At 47.5% G+C, this 17,180-nt stretch overlaps 1 protein-coding gene and 1 non-coding gene across 2 annotated transcripts in view; both read right to left on the bottom strand.

The window, feature by feature from the left end:
* Window positions 1–17,180, bottom strand: part of LOC139274902 (cohesin subunit SA-2-like) — a 181,626-nt gene that overhangs the window by 21,759 nt on the left and 142,687 nt on the right. Inside the window, exons 23-25 of the mRNA XM_070891629.1 lie at window positions 16,526–16,606; window positions 14,065–14,157; window positions 10,879–11,053 (exon numbers count right to left, since the gene is read on the bottom strand). Of these exons, the coding sequence (XP_070747730.1) occupies window positions 10,879–11,053; window positions 14,065–14,157; window positions 16,526–16,606 (349 nt within the window). The remainder of the gene's footprint in view (window positions 1–10,878; window positions 11,054–14,064; window positions 14,158–16,525; window positions 16,607–17,180) is intronic.
* Window positions 11,974–12,064, bottom strand: trnar-ucg (transfer RNA arginine (anticodon UCG)). Its single transcript is given in 2 exon segments — window positions 11,974–12,011; window positions 12,028–12,064. It is a non-coding gene; the product is annotated as a tRNA-Arg (tRNA).

Genomic DNA, 17,180 nt, shown 5'->3' with positions numbered 1-17,180 from the left:
AGTGTTGGTACAGCATGGGAGGCCTGCTTATATACGGTGCTCCCAAGGAATGCTGGGATCCCTTGGGACTCCAACAGGTAGGCCCTCTGGTGGTGGTGTGATACAGGTTGCCAAGGGTTACATACATAACAGATGCCACTTGGCCCTTTGAAAGAGCTTTCCGATTAGTCCCACTCCCCTGCCCTGCAAATTTTTCCTGTTCAAGTCTATTCCTACATTACAACAGTGACTACACTCCAAAAGTACTTCATTGGCTGTAAAGCGTTTTGAGACGGCCGGTGGTTGTGAAAGGCGCTATATAAATGCAAGTGTTTCTTTCTTTCTATTTCCAAGTCCCTTTTGAAAGTTACCATTGAATCTGCTTCCACCGCCCTTTCTGCCAGTACATTCCAGATTATAACTGGCTGTATAAAATAATATCTTCCCTCTGGTTCTTTTACCAATTACGTTAAATCTGTGTCCCCGTGACCCTTCTGACTGGAATCCGTTTTTCCTTATTTACTCTATCAAAACCCCTTCATCATTTTCAACACCTCTACTGAATCTCCCCTTTAACCTTCTCTGCTCTAAGGAGCACAATCTCAACTTCTCCAGTCTATCTCTACAGCTGAAGTCCTTCATCTCTGGTACAGGATTTTTATTAAAAGAAATGATCAAAATTAATTGCAGCAAGTTCTGCCATGTGAAGTCATAGAAAATTCAACTGGCACTCAGCAAAACCATCAGGGCACGTCTCGTGGGAGATGTGACTTTAAGAAGAACCCCTGCCCCTCCAATTCCAGCTCTTCCCTGATCCCCTACAGATACTCACTCCTTATTGGGCTACGGTTCCATGGATTTGGCCCATCATTTCATCCCTCATCTATTCTCCATCTGCCAATCTAAAATAAAAAACTTGCATTTATATAGCACCTTTCATGACCACAGGACGTCACAAAGCACTTTACAGCCAATGAAGTACTTCTGAAATGTAGTCACTGTTGTAATGTAGGAAACGCGGCAGCCAAATTGTGCACAGCAAGCTCCCACAACCAGCAATGTTGATTGATGATGATTGAGGAATAAATATTGGCCCAGGACACCAGGGATAACTCCCCTGCTTGTCTTTGAAACAGTGCCATGGGATCTTTTCTGTCCACCAGAGAGAGCAGACGGGGCCTCGGTTTAACGTCTCATCCGAAAGACGGCACCTCCGACAGTGCAGAACTGTCTCAGCACTGCACTGGAGTGTCAGCCTAGATCTTTGTGCTCAAGTCTCTGGAGTGCGACTTGAACCTACGACCTTGTGGTGATATGTGAACCATTGCTGGTAGAGGATAGCTGCTGTGGACTGTGAAGAGAGGTCTTTCTCCCAGTTCCAGAGTTATTTTTTATTAATATACGAGATTGGCTCAGTAGGCAACACTTTGCCTTTGAGTCATAAAGTTGTGGGTTCAAGTCCCACTCCAGGTATTGAGCACAAACTCTCGGCTGACACTCCAGTGCAGTGCTGAGGGAGCGCAGAAGTGCCATCTTTCAGGTGAAAGGCTGAAACGAAACTCTCAAAATATCCCACGATATTATACGAAAAAGAGGAAAGGAGATCTCTAAGTGTCCTGGCCAACACTTATCTGTCAAGCAATACCACCAAAAACAAAGTGGGAGTTATCTGGACGTTGTGTGATGATGTAAAACGAGCGATAGCAAATTGTCGGCTTGCTTTACACAGGAACAGGAGTAGGCCATTCAGCCCCTCAAGCCTGTTCCAATATTCAATGAGATCGTGGCTGATCTGTGACCTAACTCCATATACCTGCCTTTATTCCACATCCCTTAATACCTTTAGTTAACAAAAATCTATCAATCTCAGATTTAAAATGAACAATTAACATCACTCCTGACTTTTATTTCTATTGACTTCAATGGAATTGAAAACCGGGAGATGATGTAAAACAGGCTGCCGACACATTGTCACCTGTTCTGCACCATCGCACGAAGGCAGAATCACCCCATTCACTGATCATTTATCTTACTGCTCTTTATGCGTGCATTGGCTGCCACGTTTCGCCTTTATAAAAATAGTGACTATGCTTCAAGAGTAATTTGTTGGCTGTGAGTCACTTTGAGACAGCCTGAGGTTAAATAAATGCAAGCTATTTCTGACACCATGAGCAATGCCACGGGCAATCTGCAGGTATAAATGTTCCAACATAAAGAGAGGTTCACGGTGTGAAGGATACCTGTCAGATCTGTGTAATGTATTTGATTCATGGGTTCTTTGCTTAAGAATTCATAGCAACACATTGCTATTAAGAACTAGTTGGTTTATTAACAAAGGTTTAAGAAAGAAGAAAGAAGACTTGCATTTATATAACTCTTTTCACCATCACCGGACTTCTCAAAGCGCTGTACAACCAATGAAGTACTTTTTGAAGTGTAGTCACTGTTGTAATGTGGGAAACGCAGCAGCAAATTTGTACACAGCAAGCTCCCACAAACAGCAATCTGATAATGACCAGATAATCTGTTTTAGCGATGTTGATTGAGAAATAAATATTGGCCAGGGGATACCAGGGATAACTCCCCTGCTCTTCTTCGAAATAGTGTCATTTCATGGAATCTTTTACGACCACCTAAGAGAGCAGGTACCACAGCATAGTGGCCACCAGCTGGTTTATGACTAGCGCTCGACCCCTGTAGGACAGCACTTGGAGCAGTCCTGTCCAGCGCCCTAGGCGAGCGGCGACCTTGGCCTCCAGCTCTTGTCAGTTCACCAGCCAGGTTTCCTCGTCAGGGCTAAGGTAGATTCCCAGATAGAGGAGATGGGTCGTGCTCCAGGCAAAAGGCCTGGAGAAGCTGGGGTTGTTCACCTTAGAGCAGAGAAGGTTAAAATAAGATTTGATAGAGGAGTTCACCTGCCACTGACCCACCAGGAGTCCGGAACATTTCTCCCAGTTGATCCTGGCGGAAGATGTGTAACAGCTCTACAAACCTGTGAGCATACTGACAGGTACATACATTTCAATCTGCAATACATTTCCTCGTACTGGGAACAAATCCCTTTCCACTTTATAAGGCAACACTTCCAGTACACTTCAACATAGAATCATAGCATGATACAGCATAGAAGGAGGCCATTCAGCCCATCGTGCCTGTACCAGTTCTTTGGTAGAGCTGCCCAATTAGTCCTACTTCCCTGCCCTTTCTCCGTAGCCCTGCAATTTTTGTTCCCTTCAAGTATTTATCCAATTTTCTTTTGAAAGTTACTACTGAATCTGCTTCCACCACCTTTTCAGCCCGTGCATGTCAGATCACAGCAACTCGCTGCGTAAAAAATGTCCTCATGTGGCCTTGGCTTCTTTTGCCAACCACCTTAAATCTGTGTCCTCTGCTTACCAACCCTTCAAACACTAGATTCAGTTTCTCTAAATTTACTCCTTCAAAACCATTCATGATTTTGAACACCTCTATCAAATCTTATCTTAACCTTCTCTGCTCGAAGGAGAACAACCCCAGCTTCTCCAGTCTATCCACATAACTGAAGCCCACCAGACTGATTCCTGGGATGGCAGGACTGACATATGAGGAGAGAGACTGGATCGACTGGGCCTGTATTCACTGGAGTTTAGAAGAATGAGAGGGGATCTGATAGAAACATATAAAATTCTGACGGGACTGGACAGGTTAGATGCAGGAAGAATGTTCCCAATGTTGGAGAAGTCCAGAACCAGGGGACACAGTCTAAGGATAAGGGGTAAGCCATTTAGGAATGAGATGAGGAGAAACTTTTTCACTCAGAGAGTTGTTAACCTGTGGAATTCCCTACCGCAGAGAGTTGTTGATGCCAGTTCATTGGATATATTCAAGAGGGAGTTAGATATGGCCCTTAGGGCTAAAGGGATCAAGGGGTATGGAGAGAAAGCAGGAAAGGGGTACTGAGGGAATGATCAGCCATGATCTTATTGAATGGTGGTGCAGGCTCGAAGGGCCGAATGGCCTACTCCTGCATCTATTTTCTATGTTTGTATGTTTATATCCCTGGTACCATTCTAGTAAATCTAAAGAATGGAACGTTCTAATTTTCTAAGCCATCCAGTTTACATTTTTATTGCAAATTATTTCATCTCCTTCAATTCCAATCTGCTCACATCTCCATGTGGGGTGAGAGGAACATTTCATTGGTTCTGCTGCATGCCCATCAAACATCCTGCACATCTGATTGGTTATAACCTTCAGCAGGAGGCAGGACCATGCCTCATTTCGTACTGATGTTGTAAATTTGCAACTCTTCAGAAAACGTCAGTAATTATTAAAATCAAACGGAATTAAATTAGAGGCACAGTTACTGCGATAATTTGCTGGCCTGTTTTTGGAGTTGGGTAGGAATTTTGAAAACTCAGAGATGCTGCAAGAAAATCAAAGAGTCAGAAAAATTGGGAGTCTTTGTATTAAACCTCTGCACCTTGGACCCAACTCAGCACAGCAGACCGCCCCATTCCTCGCCCCAAACTGGACAGTCACCCTTACTCCAATGGAGTCACAGTGGAAAAGTAATTTCTCCAATGGAACAGAATATTTTCTAAAAGGCCCTTCGCTCCCTTGGCAAACTACAGCTTAAGAGAAAGTCGATCTTTGCCATGCAACTTGGAGAGATCAGAATAAAGAATGGAGTGTGACTGCCATCTCGTGGTCACAGGACAAACTACACCCACAAAGACATTTCAAGTTTTTTCTAATCTTAGTGAGCAATCATTTAATAAGGATCATCTTTACCTAGATTTTGGTGCAGATAAAATATGCTAATGAAACATTTTTTCTCTTTCCTCACCCACCAATAAAACCTGCAGCTTATGGTGCTCAATCGGCCTGTTAAAAACCATAGTTCCAAAGAGTGAGAGGGTGTGCTATGTGTAAGTACCTTTACATTTAATCTGCCAAGACTGTAAAAGTCTTATCCTTAAAATGCAGCAGACAGCAACATTCTAACAGAGAAACAGAACAATCTGGGCACAACATGGGTATTTTAGTTAAAAAAGACTTGCATTTATATAGCGCCTTTCACGACCTCAGGGCGTCCCAACGCACTTTATGCCCATTGAAGTATATTTGAAGTGTAGTCACTGTTGTGATACTATTGAGTTGCTTCAGGAACAAAACCCCGAAGGTGACCATGCTTACGGTTTTTTACAAGTTAAGAATTGCTCCCCCAAAGCTCAGTTACTAAGTGTGCTGCCGAGTCTGGAGCAAAGGCAGACGGAGCCGCAATGTCCCAGGTTTGATCATGGTCTTTGTCGCTTTAGTCTCAGTTACGGGGTCACAGGGCACATGGATGGTGTAAAGTCCTGTCCCCTCAGTACAGATTCACACGAGGCATGTAGTGAAGTCAAGGTCACTCTGGACCTGCACCTTTATTTCACAGCTCTGGAATGCTGCACTTGCCTGAGACCTGTCCTTATATACCTGTCTCTTGCAAGTGTACCCCTGGTGGTAAGGTATGCTGGTGGTTACAGGTCATATCTTATTACAGTCATGTATAGCATGTTAGGATACAGTTATATATAATAATGTAAGATACATGACATCACCCTCCCCCAAGGTCTTATTGTCTTTATAGGTTCAGTCTCTCAGGTGGTCTACACTCTCGCGTGGAGCGTCTGAGTTGTGGTTCAGTTGTTTGCCTTGGTGTCTGTTTTTCTTTGGGTGTGGTTGCTGGTATCTCGCCTGAGCTGTCTGTTTCGATTGGTGTGATTGTTGTTGACTCGCCTGGGCTGTCTGTTGGGATTGCCCTTTCCTCAGGTTGTTCCTTCTGTCTGTCCACCAGGTGTGGTGCAAGTTCCACATTGTAGTCTGCCTCTGGTTCCGCAGTGTTGTTGGTAAATCTGCTTTTGACTTGGTCTACATGCCTCCGGCAGGTTTTGCCATTGTCCATTTGTACTACCAGTAGCCTGTTTCCTTCCTTGCCCGTTACTGTCCCTGCAAGTCATTTGGGACCCCTGCCATCTCCCCCTCGAATTTCTGTCATGGTACTCAGTCAGCTTATGGCGCTTTGCCTCAACGATTTCGTGCATGTCTGGGAGGATTAATGAGAGCCTTGTTTTTAAAGTCCTTTTCATCAACAGTTGCGCGGGGGGGATCCCAGTCAGTGAGTGCGGACGAGATCTGTATGCCAGCAGCAGTTGACAGGCGACCCTGCAGCGTAGGACCTTGGATTTTAAGCATGCCTTGTTTAATGATTTGCACTGCTCTCTCCGCCTGGCCGTTGGAGGCCGGCTTGAACGGTGCCGTCTTGACGTGATTTATGCCGTGGTCAATTATAAAGTCTTGGAATTCTGCGCTGGTGAAGCACGGACCAGTGTCACTGACCAATGGATTCCGCGCGTTGCAAACATGGTTGCAAGGCTCTCCACAGTGGTGGAGGTTGTGCTCGAGTTTAAAATGGTGCATTCGATCCACTTTGAAAATGCATCTACAACTACAAGGAACATTTTGCCCATGAATGGGCCCGCATAGTCTACGTGCACCCGCGACCACAGTTTGGTAGGCCAGGGGCTCAGTGGAGCCTCCCTGGGGGCATTGCTGAGTTGGGCACAAATAGTGGACCTTCAGACGCAGAGCTCCAAGTCCGCGTCAATACCAGGCCACCAGACGCGGGATCTGGCTATGGCCTTCATGAGAACGATCCCCAGGTGCTCGCGGTGGAGCTCCCGGACAAATGCCTCTCTGCCTCGCAGAGGCATGACTACTCGGCTGCCCCACATCAGGCAGTCTGCTTGTAGTGATAGCTCATGTATGTGCCTGTGAAAGGGTTTTAATTCCTCGGGGCAGGCATCGCGAGCCTCTGCCCAGTCAACCGGTTAGGACACATCTTTTTACTAAGGATAACGTGGGGTCGCTGGCCGTCCAGGCTCTGATTTGGTGAGCCGTCATGGGCGAACCTGTGGACTCAAAGGCATTGATTGCCATGACTATCTCACAGTCCTGTTCGTCAGACCCTTCCGTGGTCGCCAGGGGTAGCCTGCTGAGCGCGTCGGTACAGTTGTCTGTGCCTGGTCTGTGCCTTATTGTATAGTCATAGGTCGCCAGCATGAGTGCCCACCGTTGAATTCGCGCCGAGGCGTTGGCGTTTATTGCCTTGCTATCGGATAGGAAGGACGTGAGGGGTTTCTAACGCGAACTTGGTCCCGAAAAGGTATTGGTGCATCTTTTTGACACCGTACACGCACGTGAGCGCCTCCTTCTCTACCATTCCGTACCCGCGCTCCGCCCGCGAAAGTGACCTGGAAGCATAAGCTATGGGTTGTAATTTGCCCGCACTATTGACATGTTGCAAAACGCACCCGACCCTATACGCTGATGCATCGTATGTGAGAACTAGCTTTTTACCTGGGTCAAAGAAAGTCAAAACACTGTTGGAACACAGAAGGTTGCGTGCCTTATTGAAGGCGCGTTCCTGGGCGTCCCCCCAAAACCAATCGCACCCCTTCCTGAGTAGCACGTGGAGAGGCTCCAGCAGCGTGCTTAAGTTCTGCATAAAGTTCCCAAAGTAATTGAGTAGCCCGAGAAAGGCGCGCAGTTCTGAGACATTCCGGGGCCTGGGTGCCAGGCGAATTGCTTCTGTTTTGGACTCTGTTGGGCGGATTCCATCAGCGGCAATCCTTCTGTCCAAAAATTCAACCTCGGGTGCGAGAAACAGGCACTTGGATTTCTTAACTCGTAGGCCTACCCGATCCAACCACTTTAGTACTTCCTCCAAATTACGGAGATGGGAGTCGGTGTCCCTGCCCGTGATAAGTATGTCGTCTTGAAATACAACCGTCCCCGGGATGGACTTGAACAAACTCTCCATGTTGCGCTGGAATATGGCAGCTGCCGACCTGATGCCGAATGGGCATCGATTGTACATGAAAAGGCCTCGATTTGTGTTGATGGTGGTGAGTAGCTTGGATTCCTCGGTCAATTCTTGCGTCATATACGCAGATGTGAGGTCTAATTTTGAGAAAAGTTTACCTCCAGCCAATGTGGCAAATAAGTCCTCCGCTCTGGGCAGCGGGTACTGGTCCTGTAGGGAGACTCTGTTTATGGTAGATTTGTAGTCCCCACAGATTCGTACGGATCCATCAGGCTTCATGACTGGGACGATGGGACTTGCCCAGTCGCTAAATTCCACAGGTGATATAATGCCTTCCCGCAGAAGCCTGTCTAGTTCGTGTTCAATCTTTTCCCTCATCACATAGGGTAAGCTCTGGCCTTGTGATGGACCGGTCTAGCATCCTGTGTGATGTAGATTTTGACTTTGGCCCCTTTGAAAGTGCCCACACCTGGCTGAAAGAGATGTTCAAATCGCTTTATAACTATTGAGCAGGAGGTCCGTTCCTCTAATGACATGGCATGGACATCATCCCATTTCCAGTTTAGTTTTGCCAGCCAGCTTCTCCCTAGCAGTGCTGGGGGATCTCCGGGGACAATCCACAGGGGAAGTCGGTTCACTGTCCCTTTGTGTGTGACAGAGAGCATGGCGCTGCCGAGGACTGGTACGATTTCTTTGGTATAGGTCCTTAGTTTGGTGTCGACCCTTGTGAGTTTTGGTCTGTCTCTTTTATGCGGCCACAGTTGTTCAAATTGTTGAGCACCCATGAGAGATTGACTCGCTCCCGTATCCAGCTCCATATTGACAGATATCCCGTTGAGTAGGACCCTCATCATTATAGGAGGCGTCCTGTTGCAGGAGCAGCAGCCACTGATCGTGTTAACCCGCTGTACATCGGTGTCCCGGGTACTGTCCCCATCATCTTCTGGTCTGCTTTCCGACCCATCCGATTCGTATACCAGCCGAGCTGCCGTTTTTTTGCACATGCGGGCCAAATGTCCTGTTTATTCACAATTTCTGCAAACAGCCTGCTGAAATCGACAACCTCTTGACGAGTGTCCACCCCAACATCTCCAGCACAGACCTGTTCCATTGTTCAAAGTGTTCCCAAAGAATGAGCTGCGTCTGGCTGATCTCTCTTGAGCTTCTCTCAGTTTGTAGTTGATTGCTTGCATTGTGGGTTGATGAGGTGTGAACGGCCGTTCCTGTGGCCCTTAATGGCTTCTGCCTGCTGTCGAGAACCTGTTCTCCCGGTTTTGTCTGTGTGTGGGGGTAGCAACTTGTTTAGTGCTGTGAACTTCTTGTTCCAATATTTGGTTAGTTGTCGTACCTGCATTGTAAATCAACCTCGTTTCTTCTTCCCCTACCAAGAATGTCTGTGCAACCAGTGCTGCTGCCTCTAAGGTCAGGTTCTTGGTCTCTATGAGCTTTCGAAATATGCCTGCGTGGCCTATTCCTTCAATGAAAAAGTCTCTCAGCATTTCTCTCCTCAGTTCATCGGAGAACTCACATAAACTAGCCAACCTCCGAAGTTCCGTCACGAAGTCGGGTATGCTCTGGCCCACACAGCGTCTGTAGTTGTAGAACCTGTGTCTGGCCATGTGTAGGCTGCTCGCTGGCTTCAGGTGGTCTCTTACCAGTGTGCTCAATTCTTCAAACGACTTGCTTGCTGGTTTCTCAGGTGCCAACAGATCCTTCATTAAACGTATGTTTTCGAGCCACAGCTGGTCAAGAGATGGGCTCTTCTCTTGTCTGCCTTATCATCGCCTAACCAGTCTTTGGTTACAAAGCTTTGCTGGAGCCTTTCTATAAAGTCCTCCCAATTGTCTCCCGCATTGTAATTTTCATCTGATCCGTTGTTCGCCATTCTGTGGATTCTGTAATCCCGTAACTCGTCGCCACTGTAAAGTCCTCTCCACTCAGTACAGATTCACACAAGGCATGTAGTGAAGTCACGGTCACTCTGGACCTGCACCTTTATTTCACAGCTCTGGAATGTTGCACTTGCCTGAGACCTGTCCTTATATACCTGTCTCTTGCAAGTGCACCCCTGGTGGTAAGGTATGCTGGTGGTTACAGGTCATATCTTATTACAGTCATGTATAGCATGTTAGGATACAGTTATATATAATAATGTAAGATACATGACAGATGGGCCAGGGTTTCTCTTGACTCGGGCTGCTATTCGATGACCCTTAGCTGGCATCAGGCGAGAGCTGTCCGTGGGAAATCACCCGCTGTCTGGGCTTGCACGGTAATGGCAGCTTGAACGAGGGACCTGAGGAGGGATGATACCCAAGGAATCGAACCTCGGGAAGAGGTCGACAACTTCCGAAGAGGAGAGGTGGAGAAGAAGAGATTTGTTTCACTTTGGCCAAAGTTGGAACGTTTCCGCAGTGCCAAAGCAGTAGGTTATGAAGTTCCTCCCCCCGCATCCCCTCCTCCCCAAGAGCTCTCAGGTGCAGGACCCTGTGAACCAAAGCCCAGAGGATCTAAAACCCATCGCTTCATTGCATCATAGACTAGTAGAGCACAGAGGGAGGCCAATGGAGTCAGCCGTGACTCAGTGGGTAGCACACTCGCCTCTGAGTCAGAAGGTTGTGGGTTCAAGTCCCACTCCAGGGACTTGAGTACAAAAATCTAGGCTGACACTCCAGTGCAGTGCGGAGGGAGTGCTGCACTGTCGGAGGTGCCTTTTTTCGGATGAGACGTTAAACCGTGGTCCCGTCTGCTCTCTCAGGTGGATGTAAAAGATCCCATGGCACTATTTCGAAGAAGAGCAGGGGAGTTATCCCTCAATCAAAAAAAAACATTATTTGGTCATTATCACGTTGCTTGTTTGTGGGAGCTTGCTGTGCGCAAATTGGTTTCCCACATTACAACAGTGACTGCACTCAAAAAGTACTTCATTGGCTGTAAAGACGTCCGGTGGTGGTGAAAGGCGCTATATAAATGCAAATCTTTCTATTGGGCCTGTTGAGTCTGCACCGGCTCTTTGGAAGAGTTGCCCATTGAGTCCCAAAGCCGCTCACCTCTCTCCACATGCTCGCTGTCCCGAGCGATGAAAACGTGCTCCAGGACAAAGGCAGCCAGCTCAGACTGCAGCGAGGACTCCGGGACGTAGGCGAACGGCTCCGTCTTTTCCTGGCCACCCGACAGAACCTCGTGACTGAAAACCAGCAGGAGGTCGCAAAGGATCACGAAAGCCTGGAAAAGCGGGATAAACACACCGTTAATCACTGAGCAATATAAACAACAAACACGGAGCGACTGCGGTAACCGCGCAGAAGAAGCGCACTGCGCGTTAATCTGGAACCGATTATCGATCACGTTTTCCCCTCCAGACCCCGTGCGTGAATCCCGAAGGCACGCTCCGTGTTCCCGGCAGTTTTCTCCACAGACCCCGTGAGTCCTGAAGCAAGAAACCCCCCCAAAAAAGCAGAGACTGCACACGGGCAACTACCTCAACTTCGTTGCCAGCAGTCGCCTCCTTAAAAACCCGCACAGACACACAGGAATTCTTCCACCACTGTCGGCTATGCTAATTACATGGAATAAATTAGAACTCATTTATCATAGAAACATAGAAAATAGGTGCAGGAGTAGGCCATTCGGCCCTTCTAGCCTGCACCGCCATTCAATGAGTTCATGGCTGAACATTCAACTTCAGTACCCCATTCCTGCTTTCTCGCCATACCCCTTGATCCCCCTAGCAGTAAGGACCTCATCTAACTCCTTTTTGAATATATTTAGTGAATTGGCCTCAACAACTTTCTGTGGTAGAGAATTCCACAGGTTCACCACTCTCTGGGTGAAGAAGTTCCTCCGCATCTCGGTCCTAAATGGCTTACCCCTTATCCTTAGACTGTGACCCCTGGTTCTGGACTTCCCCAACATTGGGAACATTCTTCCTGCATCTAACCTGTCCAGTCCCGTCAGAATTTTATATGTTTCTATGAGGTCCCCTCTCATTCTTCTGAACTCCAGTGAATACAAGCCCAGTTGATCCAGTCTTTCTTGATAGGTCAGTCCCGCCATCCCGGGAATCAGTCTGGTGAACCTTCGCTGCACTCCCTCAATAGCAAGAATGTCCTTCCTCAGGTTAGGAAAATTCACGCAGCGAGCTAAGTTGCCGCGGCAGGACTCGAACCTGCAATCTTCTGATAACTTCACCGTTATAATCGAAATCAGACGCCTTATCCATTAGGCCACGCGGTCTCTGCCGCGTAATCATAGATTACTGACCAAGGGAATAAGGTTGCCAACGCCCCAGGATTGTCTGCTAGACCCCAGGAATTACAGGTTAATCTCCTGGGCACTGATGCGAGCAAAAAAAAAAAACAGGGGCACTTCCATGAATTAGTTGTATTAAAGAAAGATAGAAATTTACAGGGCAGGAGGAGGCCATTCCGGCCCACGCCGGTTGACAAAGAGCCACACGGCCCTTGGTCAGCAACCCTGAAGGTTACACGTAAACCTATGAACAATGACGGAAAGGCAAAGAGCACCCAGCCCAACCAGTTCGCCTCACCACAACTGCGATACCCCTTATACTGAAACATTCTACACTCCACCCCAACCGGAGCCATGTGATCTCCTGGGAGAGGCAAAAACCAGATAAAAACCCAGGCCAATTTAGGGAGAAAAAATCTGGGAAAATTCCTCTCCGACCCATCCAGGCGATCAAAACTAGTCCAGGAGATCACCCTGGCCGTATTCTAGTCCCTGCAGTACTTACCATTATATCTGCGCCGCCCAACAAAAGGTCATCCAGTCTAATCCCAATTACCAGCTCTAGGTCCGTAACCCTGCAGGTTACTGCACTTTAAGTGCCCATTCAACCATCTCTTAAAAGTGGTGAGGGTTTCTCTTCCAGGCAACGAGTTCCAGATCCCCACAACCCTCTGCGTAAAGTACCCCCTCAAATCCTCCCACCAACCACCTTAAAACTATGCCCCCTGGTAATAGACCCTTCCACCAATGGAACGGGCAAACCTGGATTGGTTTTGGGGGAGTTGGAGCCAAGAGGTCATGTGGTGAGACCTCCAGGAATATGTCCAATCGGAGTTGGCCACCTTACCAATTCATTGCTTTCTCCCCTCCCAGGCCCAACGTTCACAAACCCCACTACAGTCAGGGCTAGCCCCCCCCCACCCCCCAATGGCCCAGGAAAGGAAATGTCTGTGGTGTTATTGAAGCTCGCAGACCACAAGGATCCCAGCTTGGATCCCGAAAGTGAGCAGATTTCAGTTAGCCTCAGTACCTTTACGGCAGGGAGGGGAAACGACGACAGATTGGCGCCTGCCTTAAACGAGCAGACAAAGGATTCTCATGTAAACGCATTAAGCCTTTGCACACTAACAGGCCGGTCCGACGGTAGTCGTGATTGTCGATATTTGCTTTACTGACAGCCTGCAACAGGGCAAAATGGCAACCAGCTGGTGTCAGAAAGAGCAGCAGTCCCTCCCCAGCCACACAGTGCAGCCCTCTCGCACCCAGCAATTAAAAAAAAAATTATTCATGGGATCGCTGGGCAAGGCCGGCATTTATTGCCCATCCCTAATTGCCATCGAGAAGGTGGTGGTGAGCCGCCTTCTTGAACCGCTGCAGTCCTTGTGGTGAAGATACTCTCCCAGTGCTGTTCGGGAGGGAGTTCTAGGATTTTGACCCAGCGACGACGAAGGAACGGCGATATATTTCCAAGTCAGGATGGTGTGTGACTTGGGGGGGGCGGGGGGAACGTGGAGGTGATGGTGTTCCCACGCGCCTGCTGCCCTTGTCCTTCTAGGTGGCAGAGGTCACAGGTTTGGGAGATGCTGCCGAAGAAGACTTGGCGAGTTGCTGAATGCATCTTGTAGATGGTACACACTGCAGCCACGGTGCGCCGGTGGTGGAGGGAGTGAATGTTGAAGGTGGTGGATAGGGTGCCGATCAAGCGGCTGCTTTGTCTTGAATGGTGTCGAGCTTCTTGAGTGTTGTTGGAGCGGGAGCCGAGTGCGACTGAAGGGATACGGTAACAAGGAAGGTAAGTGATTAGAACTTGCTCGGTGTGGGTGTAAGCGCCAACATGGACTGGTTGGACCAAATGGCCTGCTTTCCGTGCTGTGACTGCTGTGTCATTCTACGAGAGGTGAATCGGTCCGATCTGTTGCCGGTGACCTGACGTGTGGCCTGAGGCCTGGTTACTGACCCAGTCTGAGACGCCTGTCCATACTGACCTGCTCTTTAACAGCGCTGCTCACATTAGTCAGGTACTGTCTGCAAATATGGCAGAAGCCTCTCATCTGCTTCATCAGCGACACCTGCAAGCTCTAGATGAAAACACATGCAAAAAAAAAAGTTTTAGACCAAAGCAAACGGGTAATTTTCCGCGTCTGAGTTGCACTGTTGCTCAGCCGTGGCTCACTGGACAGCATTCTCGCCTCTGAGTCAGAGGGTCCCACTCCAGGGACTTGAGCACATAATCTAGGCTGACACTCCGGTGCAGTGCTGAGGGAGTGCTGCACTGCCGGAGGTGCCGTCTTTCGGATGAGACGTTAAACCGAGGACCCGTCTGCCCTCTCAGGTGGACGTAAAAGATCCCATGAAATGGCACTATTTCGAAGAAGAGCAGGGGAGTTATCCCCGGTGTCCTGGCCAATATTTATCCCTCAACCAACATAACAAAAAACAGATGATCTGGTCATTATCACATTGCTGTTTGTGGGAGCCTGCTGTGCGCAAATTGTCTGCCGCGTTTCCCACATTACAACAGTGACTACACTTCAACAAGTACTTCATTAACTATAAAGTGCTTTGAGAAGTCCGGTGTTCATGAAAGGCACTATATAAATGCACATCTTTCTTTTTGCAATTTCCCAATTAGCGGGACCAAGGCTTCTTGAAGCAAGTGTGAATGTGAGGGAGAAAACGGCCCCAATTTTAACTCCGGGTGGATTCCCCACTCAGGATCGAGTTAAAATTACAGTCAGGTCTGAATGATGTCATTGGGCCGCAATATGCCTCTGTAAAGAAGGACCCCGTTGGCTCCGGGCATGTGTCCTTGCTGCCTGCTCAGGAGAGCAGGTTAAAATTGCAGATGTTGCAATCATGGTGGCTTTCAGACAGATAAGAACCAGGGCGATTTGATGTGTATGGCCTACTCCTGATTCTAGCTCTTATGTTCTTATGGCCAACTGTCTGGGCCGGTGCATTCTTTTACACCAAGTGTGCGATCCTGTCTGTTTTTAATTTCAGTCTGTGTCTGTATTTCACACAAGGGTTTCCCTACATGACAACAGTGTCTAAACCAGTTTTTGAAAAAAAACAGATGGGGTTCCTGGGCTTAATAATTACAGGAATGGAGTACAAAAGCAAGGAAGTTATGATAAATATTTATAAATCAAGAGTTGGGCATCAGCTAGAGTATGGTGTCTAATTCTGGGACCACACTTTAAGAAGGACATCAAGGCCCTAGAGAGGGTGCAGGGGAGATTGACCAGAATGGTACCGGGAATGAGGGACTTCAAGTATGTGGAGAGACTGGAGAAGCTGGTATTGTTCTCCTTCGAGCAGAGAGGGTTAAGGGGAGATTTAATAGAGGTGTTCGAAATTATGAAGGGTTTTTGATAGAGTAGATGGGGAGAAACCGGCAGGAGGGTCAATAACCAGAGGACATTGATTGAAGATAATTGGCAAACAAAGAAGGATGAAACATAGAAACTTAGAAAATAGGTGCAGGAGTAGGCCATTCGGCCCTTCGAGCCTGCAACACCATTCAATAAGATCATGGCTGATCATGCAACTTCAGTATCCCACCCCTGCTTTCTCTCCATACCCCCTGATCTCTTTAGCCATAAGGGCCACATCTAACTCCCTTTTGAATATATACAATGAATTGGCCTCAACAACTTTCTGTGGTAGAGAATTCCACAGGTTCACAATTCTCTGGGTGAAAAAGTTTCCCCTCATCTCGGTCCTAAATGGCTTACCCCTTATCCTTAGACTGTGTCCCCTGGTTCTGGACTTACCCAACATCGGGAACATTCTTCCTGCATCTAACCTGTCCAGTCCCGTCAGAATTTTATATGCTTCTATGAGATCGCCTCTCATTCTTCTAAATTCCAGTGAATATAAGCCTAGTCGATCCAGTCTTTCTTCATATGTCAGTCCTGCTATCCCGGGAATCAGTCTGGTGAACCTTCGCTGCACTCCCTCAATAGCAAGAATGTCCTTCCTCAGATTAGGAGACCAAAATTGCACACAATACTCCAGGTGTGGTCTCACCAAGGCCCTGTACAACTGCAGCAAGACCTCCTTGCTCCTATAGACGAGAAGATTTTTTTTATGCAGCAATCTGGAATGCACTTCCTATAAGGGTGTTGGAAGCAGGTTTAATAGTAACTTTCAAAGGAGAATTAAAATTATATTTGAAAAGTTAAACCTTTGCAAAGCTTTGGGGAATGGGCAAGGGAGTAGGACTAATTGGGCAGCTCTTTCAGAGAAAAAGCACAGGCACCATGGGCTGAATGGCCTCCTTCTGTGCTGCATGATTCTATGATAATCATTAATATTTATACGGGAGGTAAGTACACAACACAGAGGAATGGAGCGGTGAGCTGCTGTTCCCATATTTTAACAGTACGACAATTCCTACTATATTCCATCAGGAACAACTGGGAAAATGCACATATACTGTACCTTGGATGAACTATCTTCGGATACTTTCGACAGCTGCCACATGATATGGTAATAGCTGCACTGTATTGCCTGAATGATGATCTGCCACACAGAAAAAAAAATATTTGTAAACATTACCTTTAATGTTGTATTAAAGGGAAGCAGGGCTTTGTCGAAGGAAGTTGGTGATCCACTGTACTGAAGCCAGACGGCATAATATACCCAGGTAACTGCTTCAGTATGAAGTCACCTAACAGTATATGATCATGTTGTTATCATCTGGAACACACTGCCTGATAGGGTGGTGGAATCAGATTCAATGGGCTAGAATTAGCAGTGGGTAATACCAGCAACCTAATAGCGTTATTACCCCTTTGAAACTGACCGCAACTTCAGAATGTAGCACATGCGCATGTGTATCCTAACTAGACCGATATTCTCTCGAGTTTAGAAGAATGACAGGTGATCTCATTGAAACATACAAAATTCTTACAGGGCTCGACAGGGTAGATGCAGGGAGGATGTTTCCTCTGGCTGAGGAATCTAGAACCAGGGGTCACAGTCTCAGAATAAAGGGTCGGCCATTTAGGACGGAGATGAGGAGAAATTTTTTCACTCAGAGGGTAGTGAATCTTTGGAATTCTCTACCGCAGAGGGCTGTATATTCAAGACAGAG

The sequence above is a fragment of the Pristiophorus japonicus genome, chromosome 10, assembly GCF_044704955.1.
Source record: "Pristiophorus japonicus isolate sPriJap1 chromosome 10, sPriJap1.hap1, whole genome shotgun sequence".
Lineage (NCBI taxonomy): Eukaryota > Metazoa > Chordata > Chondrichthyes > Pristiophoridae > Pristiophorus > Pristiophorus japonicus.
This window is presented reverse-complemented; position numbering and strand designations above follow the sequence as displayed.